Source organism: Pteropus medius, unplaced genomic scaffold (genome assembly GCF_902729225.1).
Source record: "Pteropus medius unplaced genomic scaffold, Ma_sr-lr_union100, whole genome shotgun sequence".
NCBI classification, from domain to species: Eukaryota; Metazoa; Chordata; class Mammalia; order Chiroptera; family Pteropodidae; genus Pteropus; species Pteropus medius.
The window spans coordinates 1,107,333-1,126,518 of record NW_024356397.1 but is presented as its reverse complement, the minus strand read 5'-3'; the positions used below and the strand labels follow the sequence as shown (position 1 = coordinate 1,126,518).

Sequence of the window (19,186 nt, the reverse complement as noted above, 5' to 3'; positions counted from 1 at the left end):
ATCAGTGGTTGCTAGGGGCTGTGGTGGTGGTGGTAGTGGAGGGGACTGACTATAAAGGGGCACAAGAGAATTTGTTGGGGTGGTAGAAATGTTCTATATCTCAATAGTGATGGTTTCATTGTATACATCTGCAAAATCAACATATTATACATTTAAAAATGGTAAATTTTACTGTATGCAGAGTATTCCTCAATAAACCCAAATAAAAAAAAGAGCCACCCCGGTAACAAGTATGGTTTTAAAATGTGTCCATAAATTATTTGGCACTCCTCACTTCAAAAGGTGGAGCTAATTTCTTTCCCCTTGAGTGTGGGCTGGACTGACTTAGTGACTTAGTGACACACTTCTAATAAACAAAATATGGCAGAAATTATGGTGTTTAACTTCCAAGAATAGGCCATAAAAGGCACTTCAGTTTTCTCCTTGTTCTCTCTTGGATCATTCACTCTGGGAGAAGCAAAGTACCACATTGTGAGACTTAGACATCTATATGTAAAAATACTCATCGGCCTCATGGAGAAGCCCACATGACACCTCCTGCCAACCATGTGCGTGAAACATCTTGGAATCGCATCTTTGAGCCCCAATCCTTGTCAGCTAGAGCTGCATCCTTGGCTGACATGTTTGCAAACTCCATGAGAAATCCTGAGCCAAAACTAACTAGCTAAGTCAATCCTGAATTCCTGATCCACAAAAACTGTGAAATAATAAATATTTGTTGTTTTAAGCTACTAAGTCTGGGCTAATTTGTTACACAATTATAGATAGCTAATATACTGAGAAGATGGGAGTGTAATTTGAGGTGAAGTTGGAGAAGTAGATAGGGATCAGATCTTATAAAGACTTATAGGCATTGTGAGGGCTTCAGATTTAACTTTTAAGTCCAATGGTAAACCATTGCTGGTTTTATTCAGAATAACCATCAAAATTTTCCTTTAAGTAATCACTTCACTATGGAGTGGTCAAGAATGAAGGCAGGGAGACCAGTTAAGAAGCTATTTCAGAAGTACAGGTGAGAGATGATGGTGGCTTAGACTAGGGTGGTGACAATGAAGATGGATGTATAGAGTGAAGGAAGTAGAGAAAATCAATGATGACCCTAAGGTTTTTTTGTGTTTGAATAGTTGAAATGAGTATAACTGTAAAAGGAACATTGGGAGAAGTGATGGATGAAGGCATAGCCTGAAGGAGTGTATCAGCATAATATGTTTGAGAAACTGCAAATAGGTCAGTATGGTTATAGTTTACGGTGATTAATAGGAGGAAAATGGTGAGAAAGTAGGCTGAAAAGAGTCATCAAAGAAAGGCCTTGTGTACCACCATAAAGTCTCTGGACTTAATCTAGTTAGCCACTGGAAGCCACTAAAAGGATTTAAGTAGGAAAGTGATTGATCAAATTCACATTTTAGAAATACACTAGCAACAGCAATATAGCAATTGGAAACCAGGAGATATTCTGAATAACTTTCTGATTTTTAGGAGGCAACATAGTATGGATGCTTCTCAGCTTATGATGGAGTGACATCTCGATAAACTCATCCTAAGTTGAAAATATCTTAAGTCAAAAATGCATTTAACACATCAACCTACTGAACATTATAGCTTAGCCTAGCCTAGCTGAAACATGCTCAGAACAGCTACATTAACCTACAGTTGTGGAAAATCATCTAACACAAAGCCTATTTTATAATAAAGTTTTGACTATCTCATGTAATTTATGTAATTATGACTTGTCACTTCCATGCTGAGCAATTATCTTGAGTTTTATCTCAAGAGTATACAGGAGCAGGAGACACCAGAAGCAGGAGACACAAGTGGGTATTTTGTAGACATGATGAAATTCAAAAACACAAAACACAATATCCAAAAGACACTGACAACACAGGATATTGTAGAGTACCTGTTGTTTACTCTCCTGATTGCATGGCTGACTAGGAGGGTTGGCTGCCACTGCCTAGTATCACAAGAAAGTATACTGCCCCAGAAAAGATCAAAATTCAAATACCATTTCTACTGAATGTGCATCATGTTAGCACCATTGTAAAGTCGAAAAATTATAAGTCAAAGAGTCTTAAGTCGGAAACCATCTGAATAGTAGAAAGAACATAAATGGCTTTGGACTCAAGTTCAAATCTTGGTATAGTAAGTTACCATCTATTATGGGTTGAATTGTATCCCCTCCCTCAAATTCATATGTTGAAGTTCTAAGCCTCAGTACCTCAGATGTGACCTTATTTGGAGATAGAGTCGTTGCAGATCCGATTAGTTAAGATAAGGTCATACTAGAGTAGGATAGATTCTTAATCCAATATGACTTATAAAAGGGTAAATTTAATTTGGTCATGGACATGCACACAGGGACAATGCCATTAAATATGAAGGCATAGAGCTACAAGTCAAGGAATGCCAAAGATTACCAGTAAAATCACTAGAAGCTAGGGGAGAGGCATGGAACAGATTCTGCCTCATAGCCCTCGGAAGGAACCAACTCTTCCAACACCTTGATTTTGGACTTTTAGCCTCCAGAACTATGAGATAATAAATTTCTAAGCCACTCAATTTGTAGTATTTAGTTATGGCAGCTCTAGCAAACTAATATTCCATCTGTGTGACCTTGGATAAATTATTTTACTTTGCTAATGCCTAGTGTCCCAATCTGTAAAATAAGGGTAATTGTATCTACCTAATAGGGTGGTCACAAGGATTAAAATGAAAAGGCTTTTGCAAACCACCAGGCATTAATAGGCACTACATAAATATTATTTTATATTTGTGGAACACTAATGTTACCCAAGGAAAATGAGACATTTCTGGACATTTTTGGAAAGATTTATTACTAACTATAAGGGTTATGTTTAATACAACCTAAAAGTAATAGGATGGAGAGGATGACCCCTTTTTCCTGTTGGATTCCTTAGAGAGGAGCCCCAGGATTGTCCCGTTCCCTGTAAAAATGTAGCTTTTTGTGGGATAGAACACTAGTACAAGAACCAAAAGTACCCTCAAAAGCAGGAAGATGGAGGCTAACTAACACCCTGTGGTGGGGTAAAGGTGGGAAGGAAAGGAGGTGAACAAAGCTAAAAAATGGGCTAGATGCCTTAGGCCTCCAAGCTTCCCAGCTCACTTCCTTAAGTAAAAAGATTTAGGCTGGGTTGTCCTCTCTTCAGCTCCATAAGGGAAACCCAACAGAGGCCTCACCAGTCTCTGGAACGCCTAGCCCTTTCAGGCGGGGAGTACCTTGCCAAAGCAAACAATCCCAGCTCTACGATTGTGCTCTCACTGGGGTAGGGGAGAACAAAGATCCCTTTCTTTGCTTCCCCAACTCTATGGCTCCAGCCAAAGGCACTGTTTACACAATCTTCCCTGGTGAAGAATTTGTTCCTTTTCTCTTTATGTTGCAGCTGGAAAAGATTGACTCCCTCCTGCCTGTTCCTTTTCCCCAGATCCTTGGTCAGGAAAAGTGCTCAATGCCCGAACCTCCCACCCTCAGTAAAGATGTCAGCACACTTAAGAGTATATCCAGGCCTTTTTTTGATGTGACGGAGAACCTCAAAGTTTTAGTGGCAGAAAGCACATCTGGCTGGGAAAGGGAGACTGGTTGGAGAAATCAGGAGCCTAGCTTGTCTCTATTCCAATTTTATTTGTCCTTCTCTCATTCCCAAGGGATTCCTAAGCTTTCCCAGGTAGATGTCTATGAGTGAATCAACTAATCAAAATCCAGGGCTGTTTTGGGTTCCCTCTTTAAAAGGATAAGATGAGTAGGATGAAAATAGTGTTTTCTAGTGGGAAAAGTTTTTTCTTCTTCGGTCTTTAGTTTACTAACTCCAGCAGCATGTTTCCCTCAAGCTCCAAAAACAAAAGCAAGGAGAAAAGGAAGCCCCAGAGTGGTAGAGTCTTATTTTAGTACTGGCAGAGAATCCTAGTGTTAAGTTACTCCTGGTAAATTGGTAACTAAGAAACAGCAGAGAGACAATTTATAAGATCTAGGTCTCCAATAAGAAGTTTAAAAATCTAACTTCACTTACATCTATGACATCTCCAGGAGGCACAATTCAAGGAAATATGCCCATTTCACACAAGATAAGGAACTTAAAGTATAAGAGTTAACCAACAGTGACTTGAACTCAGGATTCTGGGACTTTTAATCTGGTCAACTCCACAGGGCCAAGCTGCTTTCTGAAAATTTTATGGGTCTTTTGCACTGCATAAATTTTCCCTGAGGTAAATCCCCACTGACTAGTCTCCTGTTGCTAAGGGAGTTATGGGCTGGCTGTTTGTTACCCTTTGCAACTATGTTTTGGAAACTTAGAAGTCCCTGTTCCAGCTGTTGAGAGATGTGGATGGAAAGAACTTAGGGGTAAAGAGGAGATGCAAGACTATTTAGGCTCAGATACTATCCCTACAAATACACACACCCCCATCCCCCACCTCCAGCAAGATCTGCAGAGTTTGTTTCTGTAAAATCAGCTACACAGTTCCTGGAAGGCTCTAATCCACAATGGTTAAAAATATCCATCTTGGGGACATAGCTGAGCCAACTAAGCTAAACCTGCCCAGAAACCCAGGAAATGAGCAGTACGGGTAAAATGAACCCAGAGGTAGACAAAACACTACTTACCCGCAAGACACAACAGGGATGGTATTTATAAAAAAACAAAAACAAAAACAAAAACAAAAAAACAGATCAATCACATTAACTGAGCAATCTAAAAAAATGTCCAGATTTGTCTTTTCCTCTCCTCCAATGATATCCTGGCCCCCCTACTGTGTGGTATGGTATAATGCAACAGCTTTGGTTGGGTTTCTATTGTTTTATCACTTCTCATCTAGATAACCTCGAGGATTAGGTCATGATTCTTGAATCTGAGTCTTAGATTTCTCATTTGTTAAAACAAGAAAAAATATCTACTTCATACAAATGAAATAGCTATAGTAAAAAAGCATGACATATAATTTTTGTTTAAAGGTCTTTTCGTGTTTAGCTTTCTGAGCTAGATTAGATTCAATAAAGTTAGGAAGCAGAGAGGGTCAGGGAAGTCAATTGTGGAGTTTCCTTTCAATGCAAGATTCAGATGAAACTTTGTTCTTTTTGCAGACTGGAAGATTGCACTTGTATTAGCTTTATATTGCTACATAACAAATTACCACAAACTTAGTGGTTTAAAACAACATCCACTTATTATCTTACTATTCTGTAGATCATATATTCAGGCAGGCTTGACTGGGTTCTCTGCTTAGGTCTCACAAAGCCAAAGTCAAGGTGTTGTCTGGGCTGTGTTCTTATCTAGAGGTTCTGAGGAAGAATTTGCTTCCAAGCTCATTCAAGCTGTTGGCAGAATTTAGTTCTTTCAAGTTGTAGGACTGAGGTTCCCACTTCCTTGCTGGTTGTTGGTTAGGGGATCAATTTCAGTTCTTAGAGGCTACTTCCCAGTCCTTGCATATGGTCCCCTCTGTTTTTAAAGCCAGCAATTGTGCATCAAATCCTTCCTTCAAATCTGATTTCTCCAGCCAGTTGAGAAAGTTCTTTCAAGGGTTCATGTGATTAGATCTGGCCCAGATAATCTCCCTCTTAATCAACTGTGCCATATAATATAACATAACCATGAGTGCAATATCCCATCAAATTCACAGGTTCTAGAGATTAGAGTGAGACATTTTAGGGGGTCATTTAAAAAATTCTGCCTACCATTGCACTTATTCAGAAAAATAAGAGGAAATGATCTCTTTTGGGGTGAGGGGGAGGAAGAGGTAATAAACTATCTCTAATCATTTACACTACAAAGAGAAGCCAAACATTTGAGATGAGAGAGGCCTGATCTCATCCATGGTATTCTATCATGTCTTCTGCCATTTCTAAAGTGGCTGCTTTGATCACAATATACTAGCACTCACAGTGCCTTGAGGTAAATTCTCAAAAATAAAGACATATTAAGGAATGCCTGGGGACTAAAAAATCTTCCCATGTTTTAGTTTTTCCTCATCAAACGGTGAAAATATGAAGCTGTTTAAGAGTGTGTCCTACATGTTGGAAAATGCATATTTTAAGATATGCCTCAATAAAGTTTCATTGCTCAAAATTTGAAGGATTAGGATAATATTCTCCAGTCACCAGTTGATGTTATTCCTCTTTTTTTCTATTTCAGAATTCAGCTCAAATGTTCCTTCATCTCATTTCTCTTGAATGGAGGTAAGAAAACATAGCAACCTCTAGGTTCCTGGATACCAACTTATGCTAAATCAAGTATTGTTTCCTGAGCAGCTTTCTCATCCTGATGACCTAAAGAGGCCTCAAACTAATAAACTCATCCTGAAAGGGAGGCTAGAACAGGGTTCTTCATTATTGCTGTTAAGCATTTAGATGATTTTCAAAAGACATAATTTTTTTTTCTGATTAGGATGGCACAAACCTATGGATGCTCCTCCTCTGGTACTGAAGAAACACAACTGACTTTTGGAAGAAACTGAGAAGTAAGAAGAGAGAAACAAGACTTGTTGCCTTCAGCATCCCTGGGTTCTCTCTCCAGATGCTTTACAGACAGACTTTATAAACTTTGGATGGTCAATTCCTTTTTATGACAACCAAAGAGGGAGATGTTGTCTGTAAAATGCCTATAATATATTCTGAACTCCACTGAAAATGAGAAAGCAAATTATAATCAATATACATTGAACTCTGATGGCACCATCCTTTCCAAATACTCTGTTGCATGCACATAATTGCTGGGATGAGAATTATTATCCCTGTTTAGTAGATGGGGAGAAATTGAGGTCCTAGAAAGTTATTGGTTGGTGATCTGTCAACGTCACAGTGGCCAGTGGTAGGATATTAGAACTAACACCTCCTGATTTCAAATCATATGCTCTAAAATTCAAGGACAAGTGGAAAGTTTTCATTTGTAATATTATCAAAATTGAAAAGATTTTTAGAAAATTTGCTCTTGGACCCTCTATACTAAAACATAGCATTCCTCTACCCCAAGTTGTTGGCAACTTACATTGCCAATAAGTATTTCTTAGGGCCTGAAACTAAGAGGATCCAGGTTGCCTTGACTCCTCCTGAAGAAATTTGCTTCCAAGATTCTTGCAGCACCATCTCATCATTCACCTCAGAGAGAAAGACAGGCCACTAAGCTATGCACTCTCCAAGCCCCTGTAGTTGAGGTTAGTTAGATTCAATCCCAAAGAAAAGGCCAAGAAGGAAACACAGATGAATCTGAGTTGATAACCAGGGAAAGGGATGGGCAATGGAGGTTCCTACCAAAGGTTCAAACTCAGGTGACCAGAACAAAGGGAGGGCTATTCCTCATCTCCAAATATGTAGATACCTTTCTTCCACCTACTCTTGGCTGAAAGAGCTGACCTTGTGAGGTGTGTCCCACAGCCCAGAATAGTTATTTGGGGCTAGTATAACAATCTGAAAGCAACCTGTACATAGGATTCCTATCAACCTCTGATCACAACAGCAAAACAGCAAAAGTGAATGATTTTGGGTGACCTGCTTCCTGAACATCAGTCCACTCTGGGGTCAAGTCTCTGCCCTGGGTTTTAGTTTTATGGTCATTGATCGAACCAAAAGAAAACCTGTTGTGGTCATCTACATTATCATTTCTGAAAGGAGTTTAATTTATAGTTATTTCAAGCAGATGTAAGATAAGGCTTAAAATTTATCTAGCCTTTAGAAAGTAATTCTTTGCCTTTATACTAACCCCACTGTCCAAGGTCCCTACTGAGGTATTTTTAAGGGAAGAGGTTTATTTTTGCTTATTCAGCCACTTCTTGGCTCGGAAAAATAACAATCTCCAGCAATAATGGGCTTGGGGAAGAGTCCCACAAGTGTGGCAGTCTTACATTCTGGGTCCCAAGACACGATCCTTGCTCTAGATCCAGCTTTGCTAGTCAAAGTTCCTGAGAATCCTTTGACCTCTTCAATCCTGCTACACTTGTGAAGTGGTTGGTTTAGATGATTAAATAAAAATGTGACTAAGATATTGCTGAGATGTGTCAAGCTAGATACTTCTAAAGATACAAAGATGAACATGACATAGTACCTGCCTCAAGAAACTGATAATCTAACTTGGAAGATAAGGCACACAACAAACCCACAAATTATCATAGACTATATAAGCATCATAAAGGATATGTGCTCTACAGTCCTTTATAGAAGTTAATGCTCATTTGGCCGAGTGATGGAAACCAGAGAGCTTCAAGCAGCACTTAAGCTAAGTTTTTTAGGATAATAATGAAGAGTTCGAAAGAGAGTGAAGTGAGCAAAGATTCAGGGAAAGAAAGATGGCCAGAGGGCAAGGCTTGACGATAAGGACATTTGGAAAATGACAAATAGCACACTTTGGGTAGAGTGCATGGGAATAATAAAACATAAAGCTGAGAAAATTATCAAAATGTTTTGAATTGGTAAATGCAAAATCAGTCCTTTGGTTCAGGAAGATTAACCTGGCAGTGTTGGCTAGAAGTAAATGCTAAAAGGAAAAGACTAGGAACAGAAGGCCAATTAAGAGATCACTGCAACAGACCAGGTAGGTGGCAGTGAGGGCCTGAGCCAGGATAGCAGTAGTGGAAATAGGAAGCCCATTAGTCATAATTTTAAGCCAGCACTGTAAATTGCTACTGACCCAATCATCTAAATAGGCCATCCCAGGTAAAAATTATTAAAAAGGAGCCCTAATTTGAGTAAAGCTTTCTTGACACAGAATGAAGAACAAGTGAGGCCAGACCCATGTTGAGTTTAAGAACCGTCACCACCCTCCAGGCCTTATACTCCCACCAAGGCACTCAGCCAACTATAGAAAAGAAATATACACAGGAGACTCAAGAAACATCTTATTAATACAGTATTTATTTGTCTTCCCTCTGTCAAACCCTGAGCCAACCACTTTCCCCAGGCTGCCTGGGGAGGTATAGGAAAAGGAACATACAGGGCAGATGAGACACTGGAGAAAGAACTATGGAAGGTGGAGACGGCTCCTTCACATGGCGAAGAGGATGAGAAAGGCCACCATCAGGCAAAAAAGCCCCATGGCCTCTGAGAGGGCAAAGCCCAGAATGGCGTAGGAGAAGAGCTGTTGCTTCAGAGAAGGGTTCCTGGGAGAAGGGGAAGAAAAAAGACTGAATTTCTAGTCCACATAAAGAAAAGAACATCAAAGGTGGGCTCAAAGAGAATTCATCCCCTTAAGCTCATCTCATGTAAGGAGTCTCAGGGTGACATTATCATGCCCAAGTTCTTGCCCTGACACAAGGCGCTAGAGACGGAATGAGGGGCGTGTACAATCCAAAACTGTGTAACAAAACTGTATACAAACATTACCACTTCTAATGCATCATCCGTGTCATCATAACTTAAGATCTCTGGGCCTGGACACTTAACTATCCAGGGACCAACCAGGATGGAAAAAGTATCCAGAGTGGCAGGGTCTATCACAGCAGTGTTTTCAAACTTTAAGCAGCAAAACCCCAAAATACAAAACATATAAAAGCCAAACTGCAATGGTAAAAAACTGGGGGATTTTAAAAGCTTGTATGACTGGTCTCCCCTTCATTCTCTGACAGTCTGTGGGGCATATCTTCAGAACCCTAGGGTTTTATGGAACACAATTAGAAAAACACTGTTCTAGAGGACAAGAGAGTCAGAGGAAGACACTACCTTCTCTCATTTCAAAAACAGTCAAAATATTTTGGGCTTTAAGAAGCTACAACAGTCTATGGGGTTTAGATGATATGAATCAAAATGGGATAAAGAACTCCCAACTTTGAAAGTCAATATGTAATTTCTAGTTCTCTGTCACCTCTGGAAGCCTTCATAGATAAGTTAAAGCAACACCGCCTTTTAACAGAATTGTGGACATAGAAGCAAGTAGGCTTCCTGTTTCATACAAATCCTAAAAAATAAACTTATTTCCCCAAAGACATTAAGAGAACTTTTGGGTCTCTAGAGGATTAATTTAGTTCTAACAGCAAGTTGCCCAGAGTTGGTGGGGACCAAATAGTCCCAAGTGTCAGGAAGCAGTGGAGCTGGCTACAGAGGCATTTTTCCCAGGAGTGACAGAGGGGAATTCCCAGGGATGGGGAAAAACAGCAGTGAAGCCACTATGCTGAGGCTTTAAAACAGGGGTAGCAAACTTTCTGTAAAGAACCAGATAGTGAATACTTTAGGCTTTGTGGGTCACATATGGTCTCTTTTGCCTCCCCCCGCCCCCCATGACTAATTAAAAATGAAAAACCCATTCTTAGCTCAGCTATACAAAACTGGACTGTAGGCCAGACATACTCACCCACCTTAGTTTGCCGATTTCTGCTCTGGTAGCCACTGGTTACATGTGGCTACTGAGCACTTGAAATATGGCTGGTGACTAAGGAACTGAAAACTTAAACTTGGATACTTTTAATTAAAATTTAAATAGTCATATGTGGCTATTGGCGACTGTACTGTATAGGGTAGTGTAGCTCTAGATCCCCAAATATTACTGCCTAGACCTTTAGAAAGCATATCAGAGAACCAATGGAGGGCCCATCTTACCTGGCATAACCAATGATGAGGCTCCCAAACACAGTCCCAATTCCAGCCCCAGAGCCAGCCACTCCTACTGTGGCAGCCCCAGCCCCAATGAACTTGGCTGCTGTGTCGATGTCCCTTGAAATGATGCTGGTTTGGAAGCTGCGGCTAGAAATAAGTGAGGTCAGGGGACGTGGGGCTGCCAAGCTGCTGAGGCTCTGTGAAAGAGAGGCAGGTAGAAGGTAAAGTTTTCAAGAAATCCCTTTAAGCTATGGAAGCTTTTGTACCATTTAAATGCTTTATGCTATCAAATCCCATGGTTTCTCTCTCAACAGAATAGTTTTTTATTCCCTGGAAAACCTCCTAAAATGCTGCCAAGCAGAACTTTTTAATGCAAGAGGTGGACTTCAAATACCTTTAGGATTCAAGTATGCTCCAGAAGTCTAAGACTGAAGCTAAAGCCCTAGTCTGTGCTTGGTGCCCTAAAGAGATTATCTTCCTGGGACTAAATGCTCCCAACTGAAGTCAGTGAATTAGGCCAAGTAACAGCAGCTATCAACAGCACGCATGGGCATGTGCTACCAGTGCCAGAGCTGGAACACTAGAGCATATACAGTATCAACTGTTCTCCATTGCCACCTAAAGGCAATGGCCATGATCCTTCACTAATTTATGTCTTTGTCAACTGTCCTCATCACTTCCCCTACTGGTTCTGCAAGGTAACCCTCCCTAACTCTTACCCCAAAACCACAGGCCCAATTCAATCTATAAGGTACCTCATCTGTCAGAGTCTCAGGTCGTTTCAGCACCACTGTAGACACTGATCGGCTCAGCAGCTGAGAAGTGCTCCTGACCTAGTGGGAATGATACAAGGGCAAGAAGGTCAAGGAAGACTGTGGAGAAGAGTTTCAGAACAATTCCAAGTTGTTACTCAGATACCCCTTTCATTCTCTCGAACTTAAATCAGAATCTTAGATCATTCTTTTACTTATGGCAAATTCTAGATTCAAGAACCTCACCATTTCTCCTTCTTCCTAGGCTTCTTCTTTGCTTTAAGAGAAAAAAAGTCTACTTCCTTTGGGCTCCCCCTTGCCTTACCCTTTCACAGGCCTTGAGAATGAGAACTATAAACCTCAGAAGCATTTCCTTTACTCAATAAGAGAGATTTGGCTAGCCCATAAGGAAACCAATGATTGGAGTATCTTCTGAAAAATAGGCACAAAGATCCATGCTCTAAATTCACCAACTCCTGGTAGCCTTTTCTGACTAACCCCAAGCCAGTATGTCCAAGGCACACAACATGGTGATTAACAACCAGGGCTTTACTCAGATCTAGTCATCTTAGCACTGTATCAGCTGTGCAGTCTTTGGACAAGTCACTTACATTTTTCCAAGCCTGTTTTCTCACCTTTCAAATGGGAATAATTTATCTCAGGGTTGATTTCAGGAGTAAATGAGATTATGTATACAAATTGCTAAACTCAGTGCCAGGCATAGTCAGTACTCAACAAATGGTATCCACTAATAGTATCACTCTTTTTCACTATTGATGGATAAACCCATTGCTTCCACCATTTAATAATTTGTAATTTCTTCCATGCTGTTGCTTCTAAGTCAAATATTTTTCCAATGTATATTTATGTGTATTTTAGCATCCCACCCAAATTTAAGCTTCCAAAGGGAACTCTTAACCATGGCTCTTCAACACTCAGGACAAGATCCTGTACACAGTGTATACTCAAGTCCAATTTAGGAAATCTACTTCATGTTTATTATTTCTGGCTGGGTTCCAGTTTACAGAAAGTTTCAGGATAGGAATAACCTGATCTTAGTCTATATTATCATTTACACTCTTCTAAGATGGCTGGATGAAAACAGACCTCCAAGGGATATGAGAGTTGCCTGACAAGCATTCACTCTTTATTGCCAGGCTAGCAGACCAAAGGGTATTCCCCTAGCTCAACTGTGAAGAACGAGGTTTGGCAAGGAAGAGACAAGATGTCCCTCCTTAAAAACTCTTACAGAAAAAGCAGATACTCACCAACGAGGGGGTAGACACAAACTTGGTGCAGGCATACATTTTCAGGGGATGAGGGGCTGTGGCAGGAGAGCTGGAATTACAGAAACAGCATTGTAAACATTGTCCTTGCTCACCAAAGAACACCCTTATTAGCAGAAAAGGTGCTCTGGAAAATTTAAAGGACCCAGAGAGCAGAGTGGCTGACCTCAGTCTTAGAAGAGATAGAATTCGAACACGGGTCAAGATTTCCTCCACATACTTCCAACTTTTCCTTATAATTGTGTGACTTCCTCTGGTCTGAACAAGTAAGCACTAGGTCCCAGCTTTAAGACCTGTTATTCCTTTCTTTAGCCCTGTGACTTGGGGGTTGTCAGAGGAATTTCCCAAGAGTGTCCTTTGCCTAAATTTTCCTGTTTCTATTCAAAAGGAACCCTTCTCAAGACCTCATTGTTTGGACCTTAAAAGGTTGCCCTTTAAAGACTCTTGGGAGATATTTGTTGAAGGCCAAAACACTGGAAGGAAATCCAACAATCTTTTTACTTAATTACCTGGAAGTAGTTGATTCCTCAGAACACTTCAATTTTCTACATTAACAGGGTGAGACAGATCAATGAAGAACTTTGCCATTACTCTAATTAGCAATGACTGTTAAAATATTTATTTTCACCATCACACTAAAGGGTATACAATTTTGTATTCCCATGATGTGAAACAATCTGTAGGTGCCTGAGCTGGTAAAACTGAAGTTGAGAGAAGTGGGTGAGTGAACTATCTAAAGGCAAGGTTTTCCCAAGTGAAGTGAGAGGCTCACCTGAACTAGTTATATGGGGATAAAGATGGTGTATTCGAAAAACATTGTCTTGGGTCCCACCTTAGAACCTTCCTGGTCAAGATCTCTGGGGTTAAGGCCCAAGTACCATAAATTTCAAACAAGCTTCCAAAATGATTCTTAGATACACTGAGAACATGGTCTAAAAACCCGTCTTGAAACTATGGTAGTAGTAGAGCCAAGACTTGAACTTTCACTTGTAAGTGAATGCTTTCTAATATGTTACAGGTTGAAATGCCCAAGAGATAACGTAGGCCTGTTAAATGACACTTCCCTATATAAGTTGGACTCATATTTTTCCGGTTTACACTTCTGAATCCAGAATCTTACTTTTAGATTAATGGATGTTTTCAACTCTTTTCCTGTTAGAACTCTGACTTCTGCCCCATATGTAACTCTGATCCAATTTTGTTGCCAGACTATTCAGATTTTCTTGGGTCAAAATTCAAAATTTCTTTAAAAAAGCAATAAATCAGAAAAAAATTAAAATAAAAAGGGAATTTTCCCCCAAGGAAGTAAACCTCAATATCATCATTTGTAAAATGTAGTTCTTAAGGGGATTAAATGAAATAACGTATGTAAAGAGCTTAATGTGGTGCTGGCACAGTAATGAGCCCACGACAAAGGGTGGCAATTAAGGAGCCTGCAAGAAGTGCAGATTCCTCCCCTGGTCACCTAACCTTGGTAACTGTGCAACTGTTAGCTTACAACATCTTAGGCAACAGCACCATCCAGAATTAGAGGGCCAAAATCATCTTGGGTTTCTGCCTCAGTGCAGATTAGTCACAGTTACAAAGCTGCTAATTTAACCATTCTCTTTCTTAAACCTTTTCCTCTTGAGGGCAGTGTCCGGGGACTCTCAGTAAACCCTTGACAGGAGAGCTGGCAGGTGCACACTATCCAAAGCCAAGTCTCACCCCACCCTTTTGGGCCTGCTGCCTCTAACGGAAAACCTGTTAATCTACCACTTGTGTTTTTTGCAACTTCACCGGAGTGTTAGGAACAGTACTGGAAGACAAAGGTTCCAAAGAAACCGGCCTCTTTTCTACTATAGCTCTCCCAGATCACAACCTTAAGGGAGCAGGTGTTTTGACTGTTCTGTTCATTTCTACCATGTTCATAGTTTACTTTTTAAATTGACTAGAGGGGTTGGTGGCGTTAGATGATCCACTATCTCCACTGCTCGGCACCTGAGGTCCTGAAGTCTGGAGGTTTCGGGGTAAAGGAACGGAGTCAGGATGAGAAAGCAGAGATAGGAAGGGAGAGTCTGGGGGTTGTGACATTTCTGAAAGGGTAAAGGGTAAGAAAAGAGACTTGTAAGGGTTGAGTCGGAACAAGTGAAATGAGCACTCTGGGATTTGGCTTTCGCCAGCTCCAAGGCGCCCTCCCCCAGAGAGACGTCCAAGATGGCGCCAGGCCCGCGCGGTTGGAGGTCACTCACACGCGGAAGGGGCACACTTAAGGCGCGGGGATAACGGGAGCGAGGGAGGACGTGAGGACCCGGGTGGGAGCATGCAAGGTAAGGGCCTCAAAGCATTCGCGCGAGGTAGGGTATCCCGCGCGCCTGCGCGGCGCAAAGCGAGTGAGGGGGCCCAAGGCCTTACCTGCTCCCGGGGTAAAGAAGACAGAGAGGGGCGGGGGGCGGGAATAAGAGAAAAGAAGGCTCAACGCATGCGCGGCCCGGACCAACGAGTCGACCCGCCAAGGATAGAGCGATTGCAATGTTGAGGCGGCTCAGGCGCCACAGCGCCGCCTGCCACCTCTGTGGTGGCACCTGTCCAGTCCTCCACCTGGCGTTGGAGAGGAGAAACTACAGGCGGAGCCGATGGTATGCAGAAATGAAAACTCCGTAGTTTAAGCCGATCCCTAATGTGGCTTGCGGTTTGGTCTGTACTGCGTATGGGATCTTGGACCTGCGTCCCCTTTCCGAGCATGCGCAGTCACATTGGAAAAAAAAAAATCTACCCAGAAAGTCCGTGTTAAGTAGCATGCAATCGGGATTGGGGTTCATTGCCCAAAATATAGCAGGAGGAAAATGAAGACATGGGATTTCTGTATTCTGTTGCCTCTCGAAACTAGGCTTTACGGATGAGAAACCTGTTCAGTGGGCGAATAGTCAGCAAAATGCTCTAGGTACTTCTAGTGGCTTTGCCTTTATTTCCCTCTCCCTCTTTCTTCATTCTGGTGATCAGCCAGAAGATCCAGATCAGGGCTAAAGATGATTGGGACACAGACCCTAAGTTCTGAGACAGTGCAGAAATAACGGCCACCAGTGACCTGCAGTGAGGTTGCGAGGTCACCCTCGACATGTCCGTGCCTCTGCCCAGGCTTCATCTACTCGAGATAAGCAGACACCCATAAGGTGCTCCCATGGAAACCCCTCGGCTTCTCCCTCGTGCCCTTTTGCTCGTCCTTCTGCTATGCAAGGAAGTGAGTAGGTGGGGGGTTCTGCCCCTCATTGCTTCTTCTAGGTTTCTTTGTCTCCCAGGCGGGGTCTGAAGAGCCCCTTCGCAAGAGGAGGGCAGCAAGGCCTGCCTCATTCCTCTCATGTGCAAACCCCAGGCACCGTTCCTGAACGCAGCACGGGGAAAGCTCACCAAACCTCCATAAAAGAATTAGAGAAAAGAAAGCCACAGCTATAAATAAAGCCAAATCCGCCGCCCTCTGAGGGGCTGTTTGTCCTCCCCTCCTTGGCCCCGTCCTTCTCACCGCCCCCTCCCGGTTCCCGGCCCCGCGGCGCCCCGGCCCCGAGCTCCTCCATTTAATCGGATTTGGGAGAAGGGGAGGATAAATCACGGCAGCAGCTTTACGGTCCCGAAGGAGAGGCGAGCCGCAGCCAGGCACACCCTGGCCGGCGATAAAAACCGCCGCTGAAAGCCCACGGAGCAATTTCCCGGGACCCCGAGCGACGCCATTACAGGAATGTAATTTTGCCCGGATGAGGCCCTGAGTTTAATTATCCTCGCGGAGGAATTTCAATGCGGCCAATCCATCTTGCAGGCGGGCGGCAGAGGGATTTATATGGGCCCGTTATTTCACACCGATCCTCCATCTGCATTTTTATGGCCCTGAGTTCTGAAAGGGAGGGGAAGGAGTGGAGAGAAATCAGAGGAGCGGGCGAGGAGAGTAGGGTGGGGGAACTTTCTCGCCCTTCTTAAATCTACGATTCCAGCTCAATGAAGATTCTCACTCGTTCCTCTGAAATTCCCAAATCTCCCTCCAGTTACAGTGGTTGTCTTGGAGGAGGAGGGTAGGTGAAGAATGAAGCTGGGATCCTTGCAAATCAATCAACAGGTATTTACCAAGTACCAAGCAGTGCAAGGCACTGTGTCAGATGCTGCGAAGAACAGGGAAAGACGGATAGCAAGGATATCCCCTGAAGTCCTCAGACACCCCATCCCGCCCATACTGAATTCCTTTTAGCTCTCAGCTTCTAGTCTTCCGAGGCAAAAAGTCCACAGTTCTCAGGGGCCGCTAACACCAAACGGTTGTTGCAGCTGTTTGTTGCGACATTGAGACTCCTCTCAGATATCACTAACAATCCCAAAGGAGGTTTGGAGAAGGGACCTGGGAGGAAGCTAAATCTGGCTCCTCCCCAAAGTTGTTACAGCCTGCAAGGTTTAATTCTTCCTTAATCCCATTCTCTGGGCTCTGGATTCATCTAAACCTGGGTTCTTAAATCGCTGTGTGACCTTGGGCAAGCTGTTTAACCCCTTTAAGTCGATTTCCTCCCACGTAAATTGGGAATAATCATAGCGCATACCCCACAGCGAACATTGGGAAAATATAAGTGAAGCTTTTAGCGAGGTCCTTTGAAACTCAGGAAGAGTTCAATAAATGCTAGTAATAGTAATAACAACAATAATTATTATAGTTAGAGGCATTACAACTCAATTCTGCGCTGCTCCCTAGAGACTTTATTCAAGGTCCTTGCAATTATTACTATACTTTTTAACCTACATAAATCATGCAAAACAAGTTCTTTGACGGGTTGGTGGGTAGAGATCTGTGGAGAGGGCTGAGAAATCTGGCGGCTGTTGCTACTAGGTCAGAAGCTAGAAATTAAATCAGTAGGAGAATAACGAGACTACAAAAAGTAGATGGAGGTATGTGAGGAGTGAATTTGAAAACAACAAAAGATGATCCAAGAGAACATTAGCAAGGTGTCTAGGGATCTTCCTTACCAAGGGCTTGGGAAAGTGTCCTTCCTTCACTTCACTGAGGGAAAACTGGGGTCCAGGAGGTAAAGGGTGTGGAGTCAGAACTATCTTTGCCAATCAATCCCTTCCTTTTCCTACCAGACCATGTAACAAGGTTGGCCTGATTGGCCAGTTTTTCTAATGACTGTTAGTGGCAGATTCTGACTGGTTAGCAGCCTTCCTGCACGGGTTATGAAGAAATGAGATTGATCTTTTCTTTCTTAAGATTGGTTAACAACCCTCAGGGGAGCCAGAGACTCATTTTAATTGACTGGATAGGCCAGGAGGAAAGTCCAGCATCTCTCATATAGACTCTTTCTTGGTGTTCTTTTCCACAAAGGTCACCAAGAAAGAGTCTTGTTTGGCTTATGCATGTTTGCTTTTGAACGGGAAACGGTAGCTTAGTGAAGAAGAATCAAGAGAATCATGCAGGCATGCTGCACAGTTCAGTTGAAACCCCAAGTGGAGGAACATAAGAGGAATAAAAAGAGACTAGGACACAGGGAAACACAAAGAAAAAATTTTTCAGAGAGAAGAGAAAAAGTTTGAATAATTTGTTTTTCACTCCTGATAGTTTAAGATGAGGCTACTTTATGATGCATTTTGCTAGATGTACATGTTGCCAGCACATGGTGTGGAAAGAATAGCTGTCCTAGAAACAGGAGACTGGGAGTGTAGTCCCAGCCTGACTACAAGCTAGCCGAGTAACTCCACAAGTTGCTTCAGCTCTCAAAACTCCAGTTTTCCTCATTTGGAAAAATCAAGGAGAGAAGTAGGTGATCTCTAAGATTCCATCCAGTGTTAACGTCCCAGGATTCTCTTTCTTTCTGCTACACAGGCAATTTTATACAAGTTGAAGTAGTACCTTTGCACTTGAACTTCTTTATTTATAATCATTAATTTCAAGCTCCTGGGGCTGGTGGACACTGACCGATGTATTTTCTACTTCCTCTTGCTAAATCAGTTCCCCATGATAGCAGGACTGTAATCTATCAGCAAACCTCCCTACTCCAGGAGAAAGAAAACAGTAAATGGAAGAAGAGAAAGGATCATTAGTATCCAGGCTTCTGAGGGAGGGATCAGTGGGAGAGTTGGTGGCAGAAGGATGGCCAAACAAATTTTTGCTGGGGAAGAACCTAAGTTTCTCTGAATTTGTATGATGAGTTTGTACAGGTCCTACATATTTATCTAGAGGCCATGATTAAATACCTATGTGAACAGATTTGGTCCTTGCCATTTGGTGACTTCCAAGCAAGAAACACACAAAGGCAGAACAGAAAATAAAAGTCATTGTGATATATTGTGAAGAGCTAAGGACACCAAACTAGAGATCTGAATCTAGATTTTGGAATACTACTAATTATGTGACTTTGAGAAAATCACTTCCCCTCTCTGGACTTCAGTTTTCTCTACCGCAAAATGTAGGAAAATGCTTCATGATTATGAAGTTCTCTTTCAGCTTTAAATATAAACAGCATAGATCTGTCCTTCCTGGTTTGCCCTTATCTCCTGTGACTTCAAGTGATCGGCGAATATTTATTAAGCATCTACTATGTGCAAGGTATTATGCTACAAATTGTGAGTGGGAATAAAGAAGGAGAAAGCATAGTCCCTTCTCTTCATAAATTTAT

At 42.1% G+C, this 19,186-nt stretch overlaps 1 protein-coding gene across 1 annotated transcript; it reads right to left on the bottom strand.

Moving 5' to 3' along the window:
* Positions 1 to 8,836: 8,836 nt before the first annotated feature.
* On the bottom strand, positions 8,837 to 16,271 carry ATP5MC2 (ATP synthase membrane subunit c locus 2). The gene is made up of 6 exons (XM_039862201.1): positions 16,167 to 16,271; positions 14,961 to 15,166; positions 12,549 to 12,618; positions 11,284 to 11,361; positions 10,532 to 10,725; positions 8,837 to 9,099 (listed from the first exon to the last, which is right to left on the bottom strand). The coding sequence occupies exons 1-6, from the start codon at positions 16,269 to 16,271 to the stop codon at positions 8,985 to 8,987; spliced, it is 768 nt and encodes a 255-aa protein (XP_039718135.1). The 3' UTR covers positions 8,837 to 8,984.
* Positions 16,272 to 19,186: the final 2,915 nt, after the last annotated feature.

Excerpts from the sequence above, each read along its gene's own strand:
- ATP5MC2 (XM_039862201.1), bottom strand. The coding sequence starts at position 16,271 with ATGGCGTCGCTCGGGGTCCCGGGAAATTGCTCCGTGGGCTTTCAGCGG. Across the intron at positions 15,167-16,166 it reads CTCGCCTCTCCTTCGGGACC|TTTCTCCTCTCCAACGCCAG; the intron begins GTAAAGCTGCTG and ends CTCCGCCTGTAG. Across the intron at positions 9,100-10,531 it reads CTCATCATTGGTTATGCCAG|GAACCCTTCTCTGAAGCAAC; the intron begins GTAAGATGGGCC and ends CCCTTCTCCCAG.